The sequence below is a fragment of the Phalacrocorax carbo genome, chromosome 2, assembly GCF_963921805.1.
Source record: "Phalacrocorax carbo chromosome 2, bPhaCar2.1, whole genome shotgun sequence".
In the NCBI taxonomy this organism is placed as follows: domain Eukaryota; kingdom Metazoa; phylum Chordata; class Aves; order Suliformes; family Phalacrocoracidae; genus Phalacrocorax; species Phalacrocorax carbo.
In genome coordinates, this window is record NC_087514.1 from 47,613,313 (window position 1) to 47,633,174 (window position 19,862).

Consider the following 19,862-nt stretch of genomic DNA (forward strand, 5'->3'; position numbering starts at 1 on the left):
CTCAACCTCTCCTCATAAGACCTGCTCTCCAGACCCTTCACCAGCTTCATTACTCTTCCCTGGACTCACTCCAGCACCTCAATATCCTTCCTGTAGTGAGGGGCCCAAACTGAATACAATATTCAAGGTGCGGCCTCACCAGTGCTGAGTACAGGGACACAATCACTTCCCTACTACCGATGGCCACACAAGCCAGGATGCTGTTGGCCTTCTTTGCCACCTGGCCACACTGCTGGCTCATGTTCAGCCAGCTGTCGACCAACACCCCCAGACCCTTCTCCACCGGGCAGCTTTCCAGCCACTCTTCCCCAAGCCTGTAGCTTTGCATGGGGTTGTTGTGACCCAAGTGCAGGACCCGGCACTTGGCGTTGTTAAGCCTCATACAACTGGCCTCAGCCCATTGATCCAACCTGTCCAGATGCCTCTGCAGAGCCTTCCTACCCTCAAGGAGATTGACACTCCCACCCAACTTGGTGTCATCTGCAAACTTACTGAGGGTGCACTCGGTCCCCTCATCCACATCATTAATAAAGATTATAACAGGACTGGATCTTAATTCTTTTCTTGCAGTCTTGGAAATACTATCTTGATGAAGACACTGCAGTGAAGAAAAAGGCTTTCAGAAGGAGAAGGCTCAAGATCATCATGCTTAAGGCAATCTCAGACTTCAAGATAAACAGCTGATATATCTTATTCCCTCCGGAAAAGACAGCCAAAGTTTGCAAAACAGCACAAAAATATGAAGACAGCAGTAAAGAGCCATCAGTTAAAGTGCTAAAGACAAGATTCAACTGATAAAATAAGGGCAGTCAGTAATCAAATTAAAAAAACCCAAACAGCTACTCAAGGATACATGGATGCTGATATTCTAGTGCTGTGATAAGTAGTATTGGGGAAAATAAAATAAAAAATTAATGAATGATTAAATCAGCAATAAAATTTAGAGGAGGCCTACCCAAAATTAAAACTTTGATTTAGTGAACTGGCATTACTATCCTGCTATGTAACTCTCTCAAGAGTGGGAAAAGAAATAATATATTGAGACAGTAGAGTATAACACTTCCAATCCTGAGGCAACAAGCCAGAAGAACGGGGATTTCTGGCAACATGCATCAGCTGATCCTAGATAAATGACTGCAGAATTAAGTTTTTGTTTTTTAAAGAAAGTCAGAGAGAAGAAAAATGAACAACATGAAGAAGCGAAAAAAGAACATAAATGGATGGAAGTAAACTACAACTGACAGTCCCATGACAAACAGCCTGGGTACACATAAGAGCAAACTGTAGAAACATAATGTGTAGAGCCAATATGGAAGAAACACTAAAAAGCCTTTGAATGCTGTGAATTGGGGAGCATGTAAAAACGTTTACCAAGATTCTGCATCTATTAATGGTCCTTCTCTAAGTATAAGGTGAAACTTGAATTTACTTAGGGAATATTAAAAGATCAAATTAGCTGAAATCAGAGCTAAAATACCACGTTGACTGTAAAGTGAACAAATTAGACTGCAAAAGACATCCTTTTTGCAGACAGTGCATGTGAGAAATAGCTCATGAAGTTTTCAAAATCTGCTACTTCAGTCGAATCAACATAGCTGAAAAGAGACAAAGCCAAATCATACTCAAGCAAGTTTAAAAACCAAAGTGAAAAAAGGTGAGAGAACTTACACAAGGTGGAAACTGTAGCAAAAGCTAGCATTCAGTCAGCAAATAATGAGAAAAAGTACTTAAAACTGGCCAAGCATCAAAAAGGTAGGATCTGCCTAGATAACAGCCAGGAAGAAGAACGCAAGTGAACAATGCAAGCTGGGGAAGGGGCAGGGGGGACCAGATTCAGTACTGTAGTCAACATGGAAATTATGTGCAATATTGCATTTTGCGTAACAATGTTGATGTCAGGAACCTATCAACCCAAATGACATGTATCAGTGCAGACTGAGTAACTACATGCCAACCACTACAGTGTCCAGCATTCAGCTAGCACGGCAGCACTGCTGGCTCTGTAAAATTATGAGTATCATTCTCTGTGCATGTGACAGTCATTTGTGATTGAGGAACAGGCTTCAGCTAGAGTGAGGTGCTTGTGCTTTGCTGGTACTAAACTTCTACTTCCTGTGAAAGGCCCTATGCCAATACCTTACATTGCCCTTTCCTCCATGAAAGGTTGGTAACTGACTCTCCTCTTGACACACACAACGAAAAGCCCTTATGCTCCTTATCTAAAAACCTAATTAATATTTTTTGATACTAAAGGGATCAACACCTGGACTACACTGAGGTCTCAAAGCTGTTAAGTAAGAAATTAAGCACTTGACAATAAGGAAGGCTGCCATATTTGGACCCTAGAATTTCCATTATATGTAAAGATAAAGTGGTGTAGAAACAGTAGTTACACTGAGAGAAAGCACTTAGCAAGGATGTGCGAAATAAAATATTAAAACAGATCTGTCCATTGGCTGCCTTGTTTTCACTGCATTTCCCAGTGGCCCAAGGCAGTGGACTGTGAGAAGTAACATTGTTACTGCAGGAATACTTTAGTTAATGCCTTAATCTTTAAATTAATCACTTATATGAAGGGTTCCCTGTGCCCTGGATTTCCTAGAGTAAAAAACATCTAACAAACTAAGACATCTCCTGTGACGATGGTTCCCAGGGCACATTTTTGTCTGCTATGTGTTATGCATAAACTCCATTAAAACATACCTGAAAATTAAAAAAAAAAACCACAACTTTTAAATAATTAGTTTAGACTTTTTAATTAATACTTTCTAATAATGAATACTTTTAATACTTAAATGTTTAAAAACAGAGATGTAATTCTAAGTATTGATGGACTAACTTCTAAAAGCAATTTTTAAAAGGAAGATTCTTGAATTCTAAAAATACGTGAATCTCTTTAAATTTTGATTTTTTAAAAACCTGACTATAGGAACTGAATCTTCAGTTGCTGCAGAATCCTATCTCTGTATCATCATCAATGAAATTGTGCTGACTCACCCCAGTTGTGCACATGGAGCGATACTATCTAATTTATTTTAGTCAGTTAAGGGTATTTATTTGTTCTTTGCATCTCACTTCTAAAATTAGACTAGTCATTGCACTTCTATTTCTCTCTAGGCAATATTTCTTCTGTGTTGTATATTCTACTCCAGCAAAGGGCCATCTCAGTCAAACACTAAAAAACACTATTTGATTTTAGAAACTTTGCAACTAGCTTAGGAAAAAAAAAAAAAAAAAACATACTACAGAAATATCTCTACTGGTCTTCTTGTCTGTAGAAGCTGTATTTGTATTTTGCAGGAGGGGAGAACTGCCCTAATGCTATCTTTTAAAAGATAATTAGAAAATACTCACACGCTTGGGCCTTGTGTTTTAAGCTCTCCTTGGAATGAATTTTCATAGATGACTTATGAACCTTTAAAAATGCAATTGTAATGCAAGTGCAGACACACCACTATAATTCTACCCACTACTTCTTATACTAGGGAATGACTGCCTTTGATAACCGCTTTATTAAGTTTTACAGCATATGACCGTGCTATGTGAAGCAGAGAATTATATTTTCATTTCCTCCTAAAAGAAAATTAAAAAATGCTTTCATTTGCTTCAATACTTACTTTTCACCATAAAACCTTTCAAAGAATTTTTCTTTCCAAGGTTCTGTTTTCTTTTCCTTTTCAATCTCTTGTCTGATGCGCAACTGCATTTCTGGTGTAAATTCTCCTAAAAAACAAATACTAACATATTGAATAAAAGCTGTCAAGAATTAGCTTAATATGGGTAATTAAAAATTACAGATACAAAGATGGCATAGAGTGATTTCTGTTAGAGTCATCCAACAATTCCAAATAAAAATAATGAAAACCAAAAGTGAGTGTGACTTAATTATACCATATAACATCAGTATTTCAGAAGTATATTGGTGGGATCTAGTTGCATGCATTTGTATTTCCAAGGCTGGCAGTGATGAAAATGCTTGGTATTTTTTTAAACTGTCAAAATAAGCTGCCACAGCAACCTGTAAAAATGTACACTAAACTCCAAATGGAATCAGCAATTTTTTTTTTGATGAATGACTGGTGTATTATACTTTCTGTTCTAAAAGTATTTCTCAAATGTAGTAACAGAGACATTCCCCCCCCCACACACACACACAAAAATTAACCTTTTAGTAAATCTGAGAACAAGTAGAGAGTTACCTTCTGCCAATCGCTGTTTCCACCCTTGTGCTGCATACGCAAAGAATTCATTATTTAGAGCGGAACTACTGAGGCGCAAAACTCCATCACTTCCCATCTAGAAAATAAGCCGATGGTAGCAGAAGATAGTGTCAGAAATAGCATCAGCTAAGATTACATAAAAATGGAGTTCCAATTAAGGGAAATGGGGAGGGATAGGGAGCGAGACTGACAAAGAAAATTACCTACTACTACTAAACCAGCATTTTCATTATAGTTGTTACTGTAAATGCAAGTGGGCTAATCCAGCATCAGTGTGCTTTCTTCAGACATCAATATTACTGATGATAACTCAGTTTACAACTGATTGCTGTGTTTTAATCACAGCCCTCTATGTTGGGCCTATGTCTAGAGCTATTGTATGCAATCAAAAATCAAGATCATTATTGTACTTGTGCATTTGCCTGAAATACAGTACAAAACAAATTAATTAAATGTAATGAAGATAGTAACTTTGCTGTTTCTAAATAAACCTAAAACTCATCTTAGCAAATACGCTGTACCGGCAAAAGAGTGGATGACAGGTGCCCTTAACAAAATAACTGGTGTAAACTCAGCACTAAAACTAAAAACAGCTACATGCATAATTTTATAGGCCCCGAACAGTGAAAACCGTGGAAGAACATTATAATTATTTTTACTTTCTACATCTGTCAAACATTCAATAATAAAACACCATTGAATTTGTAATCACAATATTTTCTACAATAACTTTTAAAAGTAAACCAACTATTGAGCTTTCTTTTACCATAAAACTTAATGGTTATTTTCAGGTTGTGAGGATATGTTTGACTATTGAAAGAATTCTAATAACTGAAAAAAGTAATTATATAAAACAAATTAGCAGTGGGTATCATCTCTAGCATAACAAATAAAGGGACAATAAAAACAAACTAGCAAATAAAGAGAGAAAGAGAGGAAACAGCAGAAGATGTTAACGTTGCTAGAACAAACACTATTTTACATCCTTTAAGGTAACTAGGACATAAGTGTTTGACAACACCATTTGTGATCTAGCAGTAAAAACCAGCACATTTTCCAGCATATGTTTTAACTACATAATACCCCCTAGTTCTCAGTGCTTGTTTCAAACTGGAGGCAGAAAGAAGCAGACGTGTCAGAAACACTAAATGATATTTAGCTGTATCTCCCTCGCTGAGGTCTGTATTCCACTGATAATACTGGCCCTACTTTCAGAACAGTCTTTGCTAATTTACTCACTGCGTAGCTGCCAATCTGTCCACAATAATCTCACAGGAGTAACCCAGAAAGATGTGAAGAAGTGAAAAGGGAAATAGAGTGGTAAGAATGGACTCTGAAAAACAGGCAATGCTAAAGGCATTTGATTACAGCAAGAAAACAGTATGTGCATGGTACCAGGGTCCCCCAGCAGGATATGAATCTACAGTACTGCTGCCTGTGATTTCCTTCTATACGGCATCGTTTTCCCAACAAGTCATAGGATCTGCATTCAAGTAGGGTGGATATATAATGCTTCTACATTTCTCATGATGTGGGTTGTGCAACACATGCATATTAGTTACAGATAGGCTACGACTAATGCTGAAACTGGAGAAAAACTAGAAAGAAACAGTGAAACATGCAGCTCAATCAGCAAGAAAATAAAATCAGTGAGGCAAGAGAAAGGCCATAAAGAACATGTACTTATGTATAAATCAAATTGGTATGACCCATTATCTTCTTTCTGCACAAATGAACTTTTCCAGAAATATTTAAATTCCAGAATTAATATATTAAAGTGAGATTTTTAGATACCAGTGCCTATTGCACCTGAACAAACAAACCATTACATGGTCGAAAACAGCACTTACACAATTTCCTAAAAAGGTAAGATGAGAAGTTACAAAGAAGAGAGTCACAAGTTACTAAATAAACAATTCTTTGTTACTCAAAGAAAGGTGATGAAGCTACCTTCAGTTTCAACATAAAAGGAGATGAAATAGTAACACCCACTCGTATCAACACAGGTTCTACTCCAAACTTCAGTAAATACAAGATTTTACTCCTAAGCCTGACAGTGTTTTGCAGGAAAGAGTAATACAGACATGAAATTGTTATTATCATCTTTAACCTCATTTGCCTGCAGGCTGTCTCTGGAAGGCATGGTCCTCCTGAAACTCCATTGCTTAGCTGATGGCAAACAGTGCAGCCATGTCACTAGCCAGATCAACAAATCTCATAGGAAAGCAATAATTTATGGACAATAATTCTCTGTTAAATCAGCAAGATGATCCAACTTATCCTAAGGTCATACGATGATTAGATCTCACGGAAATTTGGAATGTACCACAAGAGGCGGAAAGAGAATGCTGCTTTTCAGCAGCAATCCACTTTCAGATCGGATTAAAAATAATATGAAACTGTAGCCAAGTGTGATTGAGCTATTTCACTAGGCTGCATAAATCAAGTGCATTATGAAGACAAGAAGTCATATTACCACGTGAATACAAGAACAGCATTAGCTTTGTTGTAACCCTGTTGTTGTAAGGACATGAGAAAAGCAAGCTTTATAGGAAAAGTTACTGCATCTTTAATTTTATTGGCTAATACACTTGGAAAAAAAGTGCCAAGTTTTTGGGTGCAAAATTTCTTATAAGGTGTGAAAAAGAAACTGCAAACCCCAAGCTAAATGCTAGAAAGAGGTTCAACTAAATTAAAATGTTAACTAGTCCACCTGAGAGAAAAGCACAGGCTGGAATTTCAGAACAGAAAGCAAATGTTAGCAAGGTCACAGGTAAAGTTCACTAGTTCTTGTGGACCAGAAAAAATGCCAAGTAGTAAGTATTTGTGGAAGAAAAAAGGAGGGGGAAGAAAACCCAGAGGAAGGATAGCAGAAAGGATAATGAGAAGATTGCAGTGAGTTACTAAGAAGAAAAAATAGTACAGGTCAACTAGCAATGGAAAAAAGATAATCTGTGGACTGTATCAGAAAACAGATGCATGCTGCTCTGACCACTTTAGATATTGACTGCAAGCTTACAAGTATTAGAGACCTATGTTCATCAGATGAAAAATATCATGTTAAAGATGCTTAGGTTAAGAAAAGTAAGAACAAACTCAAGAAGTAGTCACTGCTGACTTCATGATAGTCATTGTCTTTGATGAATTGGCATAGGAGAACCTTTCCTGATACCCGTGTTCAAAGTATCACACAACTCACGGAAGATTTAAGTAGCTGGAACAGCTGAAATCTAGACAGAAGAGCATATAATGATACAGAACGTGGAAACACACTAATTAATCAGAGGACAAGCTTCCAGTGATCTATTTTAAAATTATATGAAGAAATCATTTCAGACTCAAGAACTATGGAGAAATGCATGAAAGTAGTCATCATTATCTCGACTTGGTACGCCTAATTTAGGGTAAGAGACACCAAAGGAAAAAAATGCAGGAAGTAAAGAATTTGCCAGCCCCAGTGACTTCACCAAACTTGCTCTGAAATTTGAGATCAAAGAAAACCCATGCTGGGAATGGAACAGGAAGAATTTATTCAGTCAGTTAAAGCTCAAAGAGAAAATGTTGAGGATGAAAAACCTAAAAAACCTCATAATAACCAAAGAGCTAAAGTGAATAAGACAGAAATTTTCAAAATGCTGTAAAAACACAAGTGCTGTTCCCCAGGGCTCAGTTTTGGGGCCAGTCTTGTTTAATATCTTTATCAATGATGTGGATGAGGGGACCGAGTGCACCCTCAGTAAGTCTGCAGATGACACCAAGTTGGGTGGGAGTGTCAATCTCCTTGAGGGTAGGAAGGCTCTGCAGAGGCATCTGGACAGGTTGGATCAATGGGCTGAGGCCAGCTGTATGAGGCTTAACAACGCCAAGTGCCGGGTCCTGCACTTGGGTCACAACAACCCCATGCAAAGCTACAGGCTTGGGGAAGAGTGGCTGGAAAGCTGCCCGGTGGAGAAGGGTCTGGGGGTGTTGGTCGACAGCTGGCTGAACATGAGCCAGCAGTGTGGCCAGGTGGCAAAGAAGGCCAACAGCATCCTGGCTTGTGTGGCCATTGGTAGTAGGGAAGTGATTGTGTCCCTGTACTCAGCACTGGTGAGGCCGCACCTTGAATATTGTATTCAGTTTGGGCCCCTCACTACAGGAAGGATATTGAGGTGCTGGAGTGAGTCCAGGGAAGAGTAATGAAGCTGGTGAAGGGTCTGGAGAGCAGGTCTTATGAGGAGAGGTTGAGGGAACTGGGGTTGTTTAGTCTGGAGAAGAGGAGGCTGAGGGGAGACCTTCTTGCTCTCTACAACTACCTGAAAGGAGGCTGTAGCGAGGTGGGTGTTGGTCTCTTCTCCCAGGTCACTAGCAATAGAACAAGAGGAAGTGGCCTCAAGCTGCATCAGGGGAGGTTTAGACTGGATATTAGGAAAAATTTATGTAGTGAAAGAGTGTTTGGGCATTGGAAGAGGCTGCCCAGAGAGATGGTGGAGTCACCATCCCCGGAGGTGTTCAAAAAACATGTAGACGTGGCACTTCAGGGCATGGTTTAGGAGGCACGGTGCTGTTGGGTTGACAGTTGGAGCTGATAAATCCTAGAGGTCTTTTCCAACTTAATGATTCTGTGATTCTAAGAAGTCAAAAGTACAAAGCAGAAAGCAGATCCACTACCAAATGAGGGAAACAAACCGGACTAAACTAAGAAGTTATTAGGTATTTTTGATTCATTTAACAATTCGTACACAGGGGAAGAAAGTTTGAACAAGTTAGAACAGATAGAAAACAAGCAATTTTACATCTATGTATTTTGGAAGACTATCAGAAACAGACCACTAACAAAGACGTTTCAGTCCTTTTCTCAATACCCTAGTCGTGTGAAACAAGGCTGATTTTTTTTTTGCTCTGTTCAACATGGAGGGACTAAGAGGTCTTCCTTCTACAATATTAGCTAACAACCTCTACCGAAATCTTCTTTTCTCACCTCTCCCAGAAAACAGATTTTCACCTAAGTCAAAAAGTTAAAGTGGAAATTTAAAATTTTTAAGGCAAAGGGTGTATTTACTTCTCCGTGCTCTGATGATAGAGACAGCACAATTAAACCACTAGGTCTAAATTAGAATTTGAAGAAACATGCCAATAAAGCAGTTCTTAAATACACTATTAATTTTTATGGTATTTAAAAAATGCTGTCCAACAGAAACAGCGTGTTAATGAGCTGGAACAACAGAGATTTCTTGGAAAGTTTATGTTTTATTCTGTTGAGCTTTAAATTTCTGTTTTTCTGATTAAGCACAATGGTAGAATTATGTTTTCTAATTAATACTCTGTGCCGAATTCACAATGGCTGTTAAGAGTTCTTCTTTTTACTGAAAGCAAACAAAAAACCACCCAACCCCAAAGCATATCTGCTAAAATCCAACATCTGTTTGCATTACAAAGCAAATGTCAAAACACTCTTATCAAAAGGAACTGACTAATCTTTCTAAGAACAACTACTTCAATTATTTTCCTGCAAGTTCCACTGAAAATTCTCTTCTCTGACAATAAGGCAGAGATTATTTTTGTAGCTCAACCTGAAGATACACACTGGTGGTTTAGTAGGGATACAGTAAGTACTGCATAGGCGCGTACTGGTAGGTTATCTCATCCTGGCTAGAATGTTCGAACACAGTGAATCAGCAAATCTATTATTTCTATCTCTCTTTCAAATGATTCAAAATTCTCCTAATGTATTTATAAAACTACTAATGATCCACTATATATAGTTCTTGATTAGTATAACATATTTCTTACGTAAAAGCTTATGTGTAAATACCACACCACTTGACCATACATCACAACACGAAACCAAACAAAAAAATCAGTGAGAGAAGTAAAGATTCATCCAAATTAATTGTTCAGTATCACTCACATAATTATATACTGTCTACAAACTGCTACTAACCCTCTTCTGTGCTTTTGTATTTTATCTTGGAGGAAGAATGGTCCTATAATTCACAGACTTTGCCAAAGGTATGTAAAAGGAATCATGTGCAAAAGATGGAATGTATGAGAAAATACACTTTGACATTTCTGCATTAAACGCTCCAAAACATTTAGCAGCATTTATATCACACATAGGAAAAAATACATTTTATTTATGTATGCGGCAAGACATCATTACCATTTTGTAACATTGAAGAAATGTGATTCTCCTGTACTGGGCACCAGCATCAAATGACCTGTGATGAATGTACAGTGCAAATGTAGCATCTGAAGATGTCGCAACTGACTTTCTGAAGGCAAACACTTTGGAGACCTGGCTAGACAACATGCCAGGCCTGGCTCATCTTACTTTTGACAATCATAGAGCAAAAGTTCACAAGTGACAGGAAGGACCAGTATCTGTATTTTCCCCCCAAAATCTCTAATATTGTCTCCAAGAAACAGAACTGTTTGAGTTCAAGTACACAGAAATAAACACTTAATTCAGGTACTCTGCATCATCACTCTGGAGGAGCTGCTCTGTTTCCACAGAAGGAAAGCATTTCTTTCCAAAGTAAATATAAAGAAGACCAGACTGCTCATTAGGGCCTCTACATTTGCTACCTAAACTAGTCAGCATGGAACACCCCCTTGCGACCTAAATCCAAAGAGAGCATCAAAAGTGTGCTGGTTTTGACTGAGAAGGTGTTAATTCTCTTCACTGTAGTGCCTGTAGTAGTCAGGGACCTTTCCAGCTTCCCATGCCCTACCACGTGGGCAGGAGGCCGGGAGGGGCGGGGCCACAGCTGGGGCAGCTGACCCAAACTGGCCAATGGCATGTTCATTCCATACCATGTGACACCATGACCAGTATATTAATGGGGCAGTTGTGGCTCCGAGACTGGTGGCTGTGTCATGTGTGGTTTGTTTTGGTGGTTCATTGCACCACCCCCACACCCCCTGGGTTTCACGCCTCTCATTTTTTTCCTTTCCATTGCATTTTTGTTGCTGTTTTATTTTAATTATTAAACTGTTCTTATCTCAACCCACAAGCTTTACACTTCTGATTCTCTCATCCGTCCCACCGGTGGGGGAGTGAGTGAGCGGCTGTGTGGGGCTGAGTTGCCGGCTAAACCACAGCAAACAGTTATGTTTGTAGCATACCAGATACTCTCTTGCTCCACAAAATCCCAAAAGGATTAAAAATTGCTATAAAATCTGGTAAAAAGTGATAGTAAGCTTCGAAAAGATTGCAACAACACAGTGCATTTCTCAACCTGCATGAGCTTCTACCAACTGGACATCCTCTGTATGCAGACTACTGTAAACCTGGTAAGTACTTTGGAACACACACTTTGGTGACTATTTTTTGTGCTTTTCTTACACATCCATTATATTGGGTAGGCCAACCACATCTAAATTAATGTTTCTTGAATCTATAAATTTCCAACATTTTCTACTTGTGATCATTAAATCTGATGCATTGATTGTTCCTTTGTGCCACAGCGTCTGTCAGGAAAAAACCAGATCTCACGGTGCTTAACACCAAGCCTGGTGGTTCATGTTGTAACAGGACTGAACTGCCTTCTCTTTTAAAGTACATATTAAAATAGGCTACCTACTCAGATTACTTTAGCCACCCAAATACAAATGTAAGCAATCACTATTTATAGCTATCGACTATCTTAATAGGAAGCACTGACCCTAGGCCTGAGACTTTTTCAGGGCTTGTGAAGCAGCATGTGGAATGGAAGACAGAAAGTGCAAAAATCAGTTTGGTCCAATTGTGCTGGTTTTGACTGGGACAGAGTTAATTTTCTCCATAGTAGCTAGTATGGGGCTGTGTTTTGGATCTGTGCTGAAAACAGTGTTGATAACACAGGGATGTTTTCACTACTGCTGAGCCGTGCTTACAAAGAGTCAAGGCCTTTTCTGCTTCTCACAGACATACAAATTTGGATGTTCTTGCAGACAAATTTGGATTACTTCATTTGGAGGTGAATCCTATTCTCCCCTGTGTCAAACAGCTCAGAAACTGGACAGAGGGAACGTACAAAGAGGTAACACACTGCCACAACAGAAAAGTGTAACAAGAAAAGCACTGAACTAATTAATTGCTATCAATGCTTATAAAGCACAACATAAAAGATGAGACAATGCATTTCTACCTTGTCATTAACTACTGAAAACTTTAAAAAGACACAGAGCAGAACTACATACAAGCTCTGTGGATACATTTGGGCAAAATATTTCAGGTATAAGCAGTCACAAACATGCTCCTGAGCACTGACACAACAGACTATAAATACACATCTGCTGCACTGGACACCAAAGGGTAAACTCCTACGCCTCTTAACACAGGATGCTTAAAATAGGAACATGTAAATTTTAAACAGGCAGTATCAGGCACCAGTAATTAGTTTACATGTGCAACTGTTTGGCAAGTTTGATATTCAGATATAACAGCACAGTGCACCCAAGCACACCATCAGAGAATAAAAAGCTCTCTCCATGCTAAAACCTCCAAGCCTTCATATATGCAGAAAGATATCCCAAAATTAGAACCTGTTCTGGAAAAAAGAGAGGAACCAATCCTAAGAACAGGTTAAGAAAAGCCAGTGCTCCCAGTGTCCAAAAGGCTCACCATCTCCATAGGGGATTCCAAGGGCGAATGACAGGGAATGAGGACAACAGAGACCATCTGATGAACCTCATGTAGGTCTTGGTAGGTATGATGCTTGCAAAATCTACCCATTTCACTGGTTATTAAACTTTGTCTACCTTCACTCTAAGAATACAGCCAGAAATGAGGTTGAGTGGATCATGAGTGACAAGGAGGCTGTAGGACTCATCATGGAACCTAGGGATCTGTCGATGTTTTTATTCGCAGTGACAGACATATTCTGGTAATGAAGTAGTGGTTTAATAGGCGCTATAGGCAGAACGACTTTGGCATCTTCACCTGTGGGGTGATGCCCCAGGAAGGTTTAGAGATATGGCAATAGGTAAGCAAAGATGGAAAACAGCCCTCACAGAGGAAAGGAACATGCTGTAAAGACAGACTTGCTAATTTCTCCAAAATTTGAATGTTGTATTTATATATGTGGCCCAAATAGTATGGGCAAATAAAATAAAATACTGTTCTGTGGACCACTGCCAAAACAAGTTTGTTTATAAAAGGAGGGGTTAAAGAAGGGGCTGATATGACGACAGTGGTACATTTATCTTAGTCTTTGATGGCTGAACACTAATGCAAAGACTACAAGTGGTACGTAGGAGGACTTGGAAGATTTAGTCGACAATCAACATTTTGACTTAATTGGCAAAATGGAGATATAATAATTCATACGACTGATAGTAATATAGAAGACTAAAGCTTGTTTGGGAAAAAAAAGAATAAATTTAAACAGAATTAAAAATGTGTTTCAAGTAGGCATGCTTCTGTAAATGCAGAATTAGTTGGGAGAATCCCCAAGAATTTGGTGCTGGTGAAAAAGGAGTTAAAGAAACCTCACAGTTCTTTAAATAAACAATACTGACCACACAGAGTGCAAAGCCTCCTGCAAAGGAATAATGGGGATTGTACAATGAGACCACATTGTCTTACTTAAGACCTCACTGTTGATCTCACAGAATGCAGGGAATGGAAATGAGGTCAATTTACTGAGCAAGAATACCACAGCAGAACACGGTATAATGGGCCAAAATTAGACACAGTTGGCAAGAGACACATCAAACTCCAGAAGAAATAATTCTGGAAGTACATTAGGAGCAAGAAGATGATGGAGGAAAAAGTTAGTCCAATGTGAAACACAGGGGAAAAACTAGAGGGATACGAAGACAAAGCTAATGTTCATACTGCCTTTTTTTGCATCCGCCTTCACCACAAATCTGCTGCATTGAGGCGCTTAATACAATTAACCCCAGCAACAAAAGGCAAAAGGGGAGGAGCTCACCCTTGAACAAGCAAGGAGCTGAATATTTCTTAAATGCATTCAGATTATCTGTGATTAATATACTTGCCTGTTAAATGCCCAGTTATGAATCTATTTCAAAACTGTTAAAGGATGGATTTCAAAGCAGTGAAAAAGATAACTGCAAAATGATACTTGATAACTGTATGTATGCAGCACACAGGTATCACCCGTGCCTAAAGAAGGGGATAAGCACAGATAAGGACTTACAGACTAAGCCAGCTTCAGAAGAACTCTATGGCCTACATACAGACAACCATTATTTTTGATAGCCCTAGGGTGTCTTAAGATATTCATACAGACACATTCTGTGCAGATACAACCCAGAACCTACAGGGGACCTATAACCTTTTGAAGAAGTTGCTGGGTACTACACTACATGCCACAGCGCATCTCAATTAACACAAGAAGCCTATGTATAAATATCTTGCTTGCTCCCCCTGTCTTCAAGTTCTGGAGAATATGTGCAATGATTAAAGCACGAGATATCACACTATATACAACTGTCTGGAAGTTAACAAGGAGCTGAGCAACAGCCAACACGGATTTGTCAAGAATAGGTCACGTCAAGTCAGTCTATTTTCTTTCTGACAACATAAAAGGCCTTGTGATAGAAGGAAACAGCACAAGTTTTATATCTTGATTTTAACAATGCTGTGTTGCATGACATTTTCTTAAGCAAAGCTAGGATATATAAACTGTAGTTCTGTGGCTACAGAACTACTCAGAACTCTTTACATAGGGAACTATTGTTTATTTATTATCAACTGGGAGGCTGTATTTCAGGGGCATGATAAAAATGGAAGGAATTTGCAAATAACATCAGAGAGGGACTGAGTAAACTGAAATCCACAACTGAAATTCAGAATTCTCTTGATGGATTTCAGAATTATTCTGGAAACAAGAGGGATAAGTAGGGCATTGCAATAGTGGTAAATGCAGTTTCAAACTCTTGTAATACATAACTAGAGAAATACAAAATGAAGGAACTAAGTGGCTATGCAATGCTTCTGCAGAAAAGTATTCATGGCTTATGAGCACATGGGCTGATCACAAACTGAATATAAGTGAACCTTGCTATAAAAATGCAAAGAAGGTGAGCACAACACTGGAAGTTATAAGTGTGTAAAAACACAGAAATCAGTTCTGCTCTTGTTGGTGTTATTTATCACTTGAGCTGGAGTAACACATTCAATTTTGATTGCTGCAACTCAGAACTGGTACAAAGTCCAAAAGAAAGAAATGAGGCTAAGCACAGATTTAAGGTCCTAGATCTACAAAGACTGGGCTGATTCTCAAGAAAAAGAAACAGGGAGATGGGGAATGGGTTACTGCTTTTGTGTTTGCAGCCTACTGCAAAATGACTGGGTTTGAAGGCTATTCCACACAAAAACTGTATTGGGTTTGCATGGAAAGGTTTTGGTAGTGGGGTGGCTACAGGGGTGGCTTCTGTGAGAAGCTGCTAGAAGCTTCTCCTATGTTTGATACAGCCAGTTCCAGCTGGCTCCAAGACAGACCTGCCACTGGCCAAGGCTGAGCCCTTCAGCACCTCTGGGATAACGTATTTAAGAAGGGGGCGGGGAGGGAAGAAACCTGTGCAACTGCAGCCAGAGAGAGGAGTGAGAATATGTGAGAGGAACAACTCTGCAGACGCCAAGGTCAGTGAAGAAGGAGGTGGAGGAGGTGCTCCAGGCACCGGAGCAGAGATTCCCCTGCAGCCTGTGGCAGCAGGCCGTCCCCTTGCGGCCCATGGAGGTTAACAGTGGAGCAGATATCCACCTGCAGCCTGTGGAGGACCCCACACCGCAGCAGGTGGATGCCTGAAGGAGGCTGTGACCCCATGGGAATTACACACTGGGGCAGGCTCCTGGCAGGACCCTTGGAGAGAGGAACCCATGCAGGAACAGGTTTGCTGGCAGGACTTGTGGCCCGAACAGGGGACCCATGCTGGAGGAGTTAATGAAGAACAGCAGCCTGTGGGAAAGACTCATGTTAGAGAAGTTCATGGAGGACTGTCTACCATAGGAGACACCCTCGCTGGAGCAGGGGAAGAGTGTGAGGAGTCCTCCCCCTGAGGAGGAAGGAGCAGCATAGACAAGGTGTGATGAACTGACCGCAACCCCCATTCCCCGTCCCCCTGCACCGTTCTGGGGAAAGAGGTAGAGAATTCAGGAGCAAAGTTAATCCTGGGAAAAAGGCAGGGGTGGGGGTGAAGGTGTTTTTATTTCCTCATTATCCTACTCTGATTTGATTGGTAATAAATTAAACTAATTTCACAAATCATGTCTGTTTTGGCTGTGACGGTAATTCATGAATGATCTCTCCCTGTCCTTATCTTGACCCACGAGCCTTTCAACATATTTTCTCTCCCCTGCCCAGCTGAGGATGGGGGAGGGATAGAGTGGTTCTGGTGGGCACCTGGCATCCAGCCAGGGTCAACCCATGACATAAACACAGTAAGCTCCATGCTCTCCACGTAGATGCCTAAGTGAACACAGAATAATAGTCAAAATTGTCTAATCTGAATCACTCTCACTGCAATGAGGGGAAAACTTTCTAACAGTGAAAACAATGAAGCACTAGACTTACTTGGAGAGGCTGTGAATTCTCCACCACTGAACAGCCAAAATACCTTTTAGAAAATATCAGTCAAGAAAAACAGACATTGTTGATTCTGCCTTAGCGTAGAGAAGATTAGATAAATTGTCCTTTCTTTGCATATTTTCTATGTCAAGATATAGAAGGTGCTAAAGAACTTTAAAAATAAATTAGTAACAGAGTATTTCACAGTTTACAAAGCTGAAGGAGAATATAACAAATTGCCATCTATTACATGATAATTAAAAGGAAAACTAAAAGGGATCTTGCATGCATTTCTCTTCTGACCAATTGCCAACCTCTCTGTTTTTTTTAAAGAAGGTACTTAAATCAGTCTTTGCATTTTGTCTCCAAGGCCTCTAGCCTCTTAAAGCTCTTCCAATGGAGTCACTCTATGCAACTGACAACAGCTCATGATTCATATTTGAAACAACTACTCATTTAGACAGAATGACCTTCAAAAACACTGCAATTTCATAAGATAATGGCTTAGCTCTGCCTGCATGTGATTTAAACCTTAGATTGCAATTAGTTCCAAAATATCTTAAAGGGATGTCATAGCATGGAGCATTGCACTGCCTTCTGGCTCTGCTTGCATTGCGGACACACTCAGTTTCTGGAACCACCTCTCTCGAACACAAACCTGTCATATCAGCCACCAGGATTATGCTTCATGATGGCTGGAAGGAGCCTTACTCACTCAACAACTGCTCTGCTAGCAGTTGATAACTCGAAGCATGTTAAAAGCCAAGTTAGATACTTTCTGTTCTTGAGGCCGAGTGTGGCAACCCTGTAGAATAGACTTCCCATTAAGCCCAAGAGCCAGAAATTATCATTGGGAAATACAGAATGGCTGCAGAGGGTAGTATTATAAGGCCATATGCTTTGTTCATACCAATGTTTTCTAGAAAAGAATGTTACCATTGCAAAATGGGGAAGCACTAAAAAGGGGAACAGAATTTATTACTGTATGTGCTCTTCTCAGTCTCTGGACTGTTTAATTTCTGACTGACACATCCCTCAGACACTCTAACAAGATCTGCTTGTACCTTATATAGGCCTAAATTCTATATAATAATGCAAAACAATGATTCTCCTGTTCATTACTTTGGCTAATGATCTGGGAACGAATTATGTCAAGTTCTCCACAGCTGGAGCTCTCCCTGTCAAGCAATAGTTGGCAATTATAAAACTTAACTTTTATCCATCTGAAAAATACTTTTAGGTGAACTTGCATGTATTTCCAGTAGGAAAATCACTGAGGAAGTTTCTCCATTTCCTGTAGAATACTGCTGACTGTTCAAGTATGCCATTACCTATCTAAAAGTCATTTTTCCACTTATACAACTACTGTTAAAAGAGATTGTGATAAATGGGGCCAAACTAAAAGGATGCTCTAACAGTTGGCAAGTCTATAATAGAGAATGAGGGTGAATGTGCTTGGGTAAGAAAAGGAAAAGCAGCTGTAGTTGTTCCAAAAAATCTCTAAGTTCTGTTAAACAATGGCTGCATTTCTGATGATAGCATTTCTGCTACACAATTCAATGTTAAGCAAAGAAACTACATTTTTCAGCAGTCAGTAATATGTGAGTGGTACCATAAGGTAACAATATCAGATAAAATCGGAGGTTGAACTAACCCTTGATAATTGCAAGGAACAGATAACATAGATAAAGCTTGTGAAAGAGCACATAATAGCCAATTACTAAAAAAGCTGTCAAATAAAAGATTTCTATTTCTATTTAGCTTAGCTGGCATAAGACTGAAAAGGGGGCTTTTTATTTTCCATAAATATTTCAGTCCATTTGATATAACTGTGGCTACTACTCATATATATGCATCCACCATCTTCTATGTGTGTCACTTAAACTCTGCCAGCAATCCATGCTAACTTTTAGTATGCAAAAGAGTTCCATGGGTGAGTTGCCTATTGTATGAAATACCACTTGATTGTTATTGAAGTTGCCACTCTTCACATTTAATTTGGCTCTGGCAGATTAAGAACTCCAAATCCAGTAATTTTTTGCTAGAATTTGTTTTATGACTCAGGTGCCCTTCTCTGGATTCTTTCCACAGCTTCTGAAGTGAACTGGCCATGCTCAATATTCAAGATGATGACTTAATAGTATTTATTGAATGAGAGTATTTTTTTAGTGCAGTCTCCCTGTTGTTGTTGCTTAAAGGTTGACTGAACAGAGGTTTATGCTGAGCTGTCCATAATCATGACCATATATTTTCAAATCTGATTTAGAAACTAGCAATGGAATAACCCACATCATTATTCCCAGTGCAAAATGGTGTATGCAGTCCTACACTAAAGCCCCACTGCCACCATTAAGCTTCAATGTCTAGCTTAGACGACCTTACTGTAGAACTGCTCAGAATTGGATTGCCTCTGAACCTTTGGGTAAATCTCACATGGTAAGGGCCACAAAAAGACAGAGCTCAGGAGTCCACAGGAAGTACCTGTAGATGTGATAGATAATTCATATTTCCCTTAGAATTGGCAGGGAAGCAGAGTCTGGAGATGCAGAAAAAGGAACTATATGGGGATAAACCAGTGGCACTACCAGACCCTGAAAAAAACCACCTGTGTGAGGGGCTCTGCAAAACAAAAACATCTTGAATGCAAACTGCCGCACAGTGGATGGCAAAATAAAAACCCTGGACTTCAATTAATTTTTAGATTAGTAGCTCTGCAAGCTTGATTCAAGAAATTAAGAATTCTGTAAATTCTTTACAGAAATAATACTAAGGCAAAGTATACCCTTGCAAATTAGGTCAGTGTAGGAAAAAAAAAGACAGGAATCTATCAACTTAAAGCACAAGATTTTCATTAATCTCCAAGACCAGAACAAACCATACTGAAAGTACTAACCTGACTGTGTTATTAAACTATAATAATACACTTCAGATGGGTATAAAAATCAGGGGCCAGGAAAAAAAATGAGATATACTAACAAAGGAAAACAAGAACACTAACAAATAATCTTAAATCACATTAGAGAGCTAGCCTGTTACTGAACAGGTAACATGATGTGTTTGTACTTCTCCAGGTTTTTTTACACATACAGAATGTAGATTTCAAATCCTGGGAAAAAAATGGGAAACAATGCAATAAGGAACC

At 39.3% G+C, this 19,862-nt stretch overlaps 1 protein-coding gene across 3 annotated transcripts in view; it reads right to left on the reverse strand.

Annotated features, from left to right (window-relative positions):
* Window positions 1-19,862, reverse strand: part of ASXL3 (ASXL transcriptional regulator 3) — a 76,833-nt gene that overhangs the window by 15,828 nt on the left and 41,143 nt on the right. For all 3 annotated transcript variants that reach the window (XM_064442779.1, XM_064442780.1, XM_064442782.1), the window contains 2 exons: window positions 4,200-4,296; window positions 3,618-3,723 (listed from right to left, as the gene is read on the reverse strand). In XM_064442779.1, the coding sequence (XP_064298849.1) occupies window positions 3,618-3,723; window positions 4,200-4,296 (203 nt within the window). The remainder of the gene's footprint in view (window positions 1-3,617; window positions 3,724-4,199; window positions 4,297-19,862) is intronic.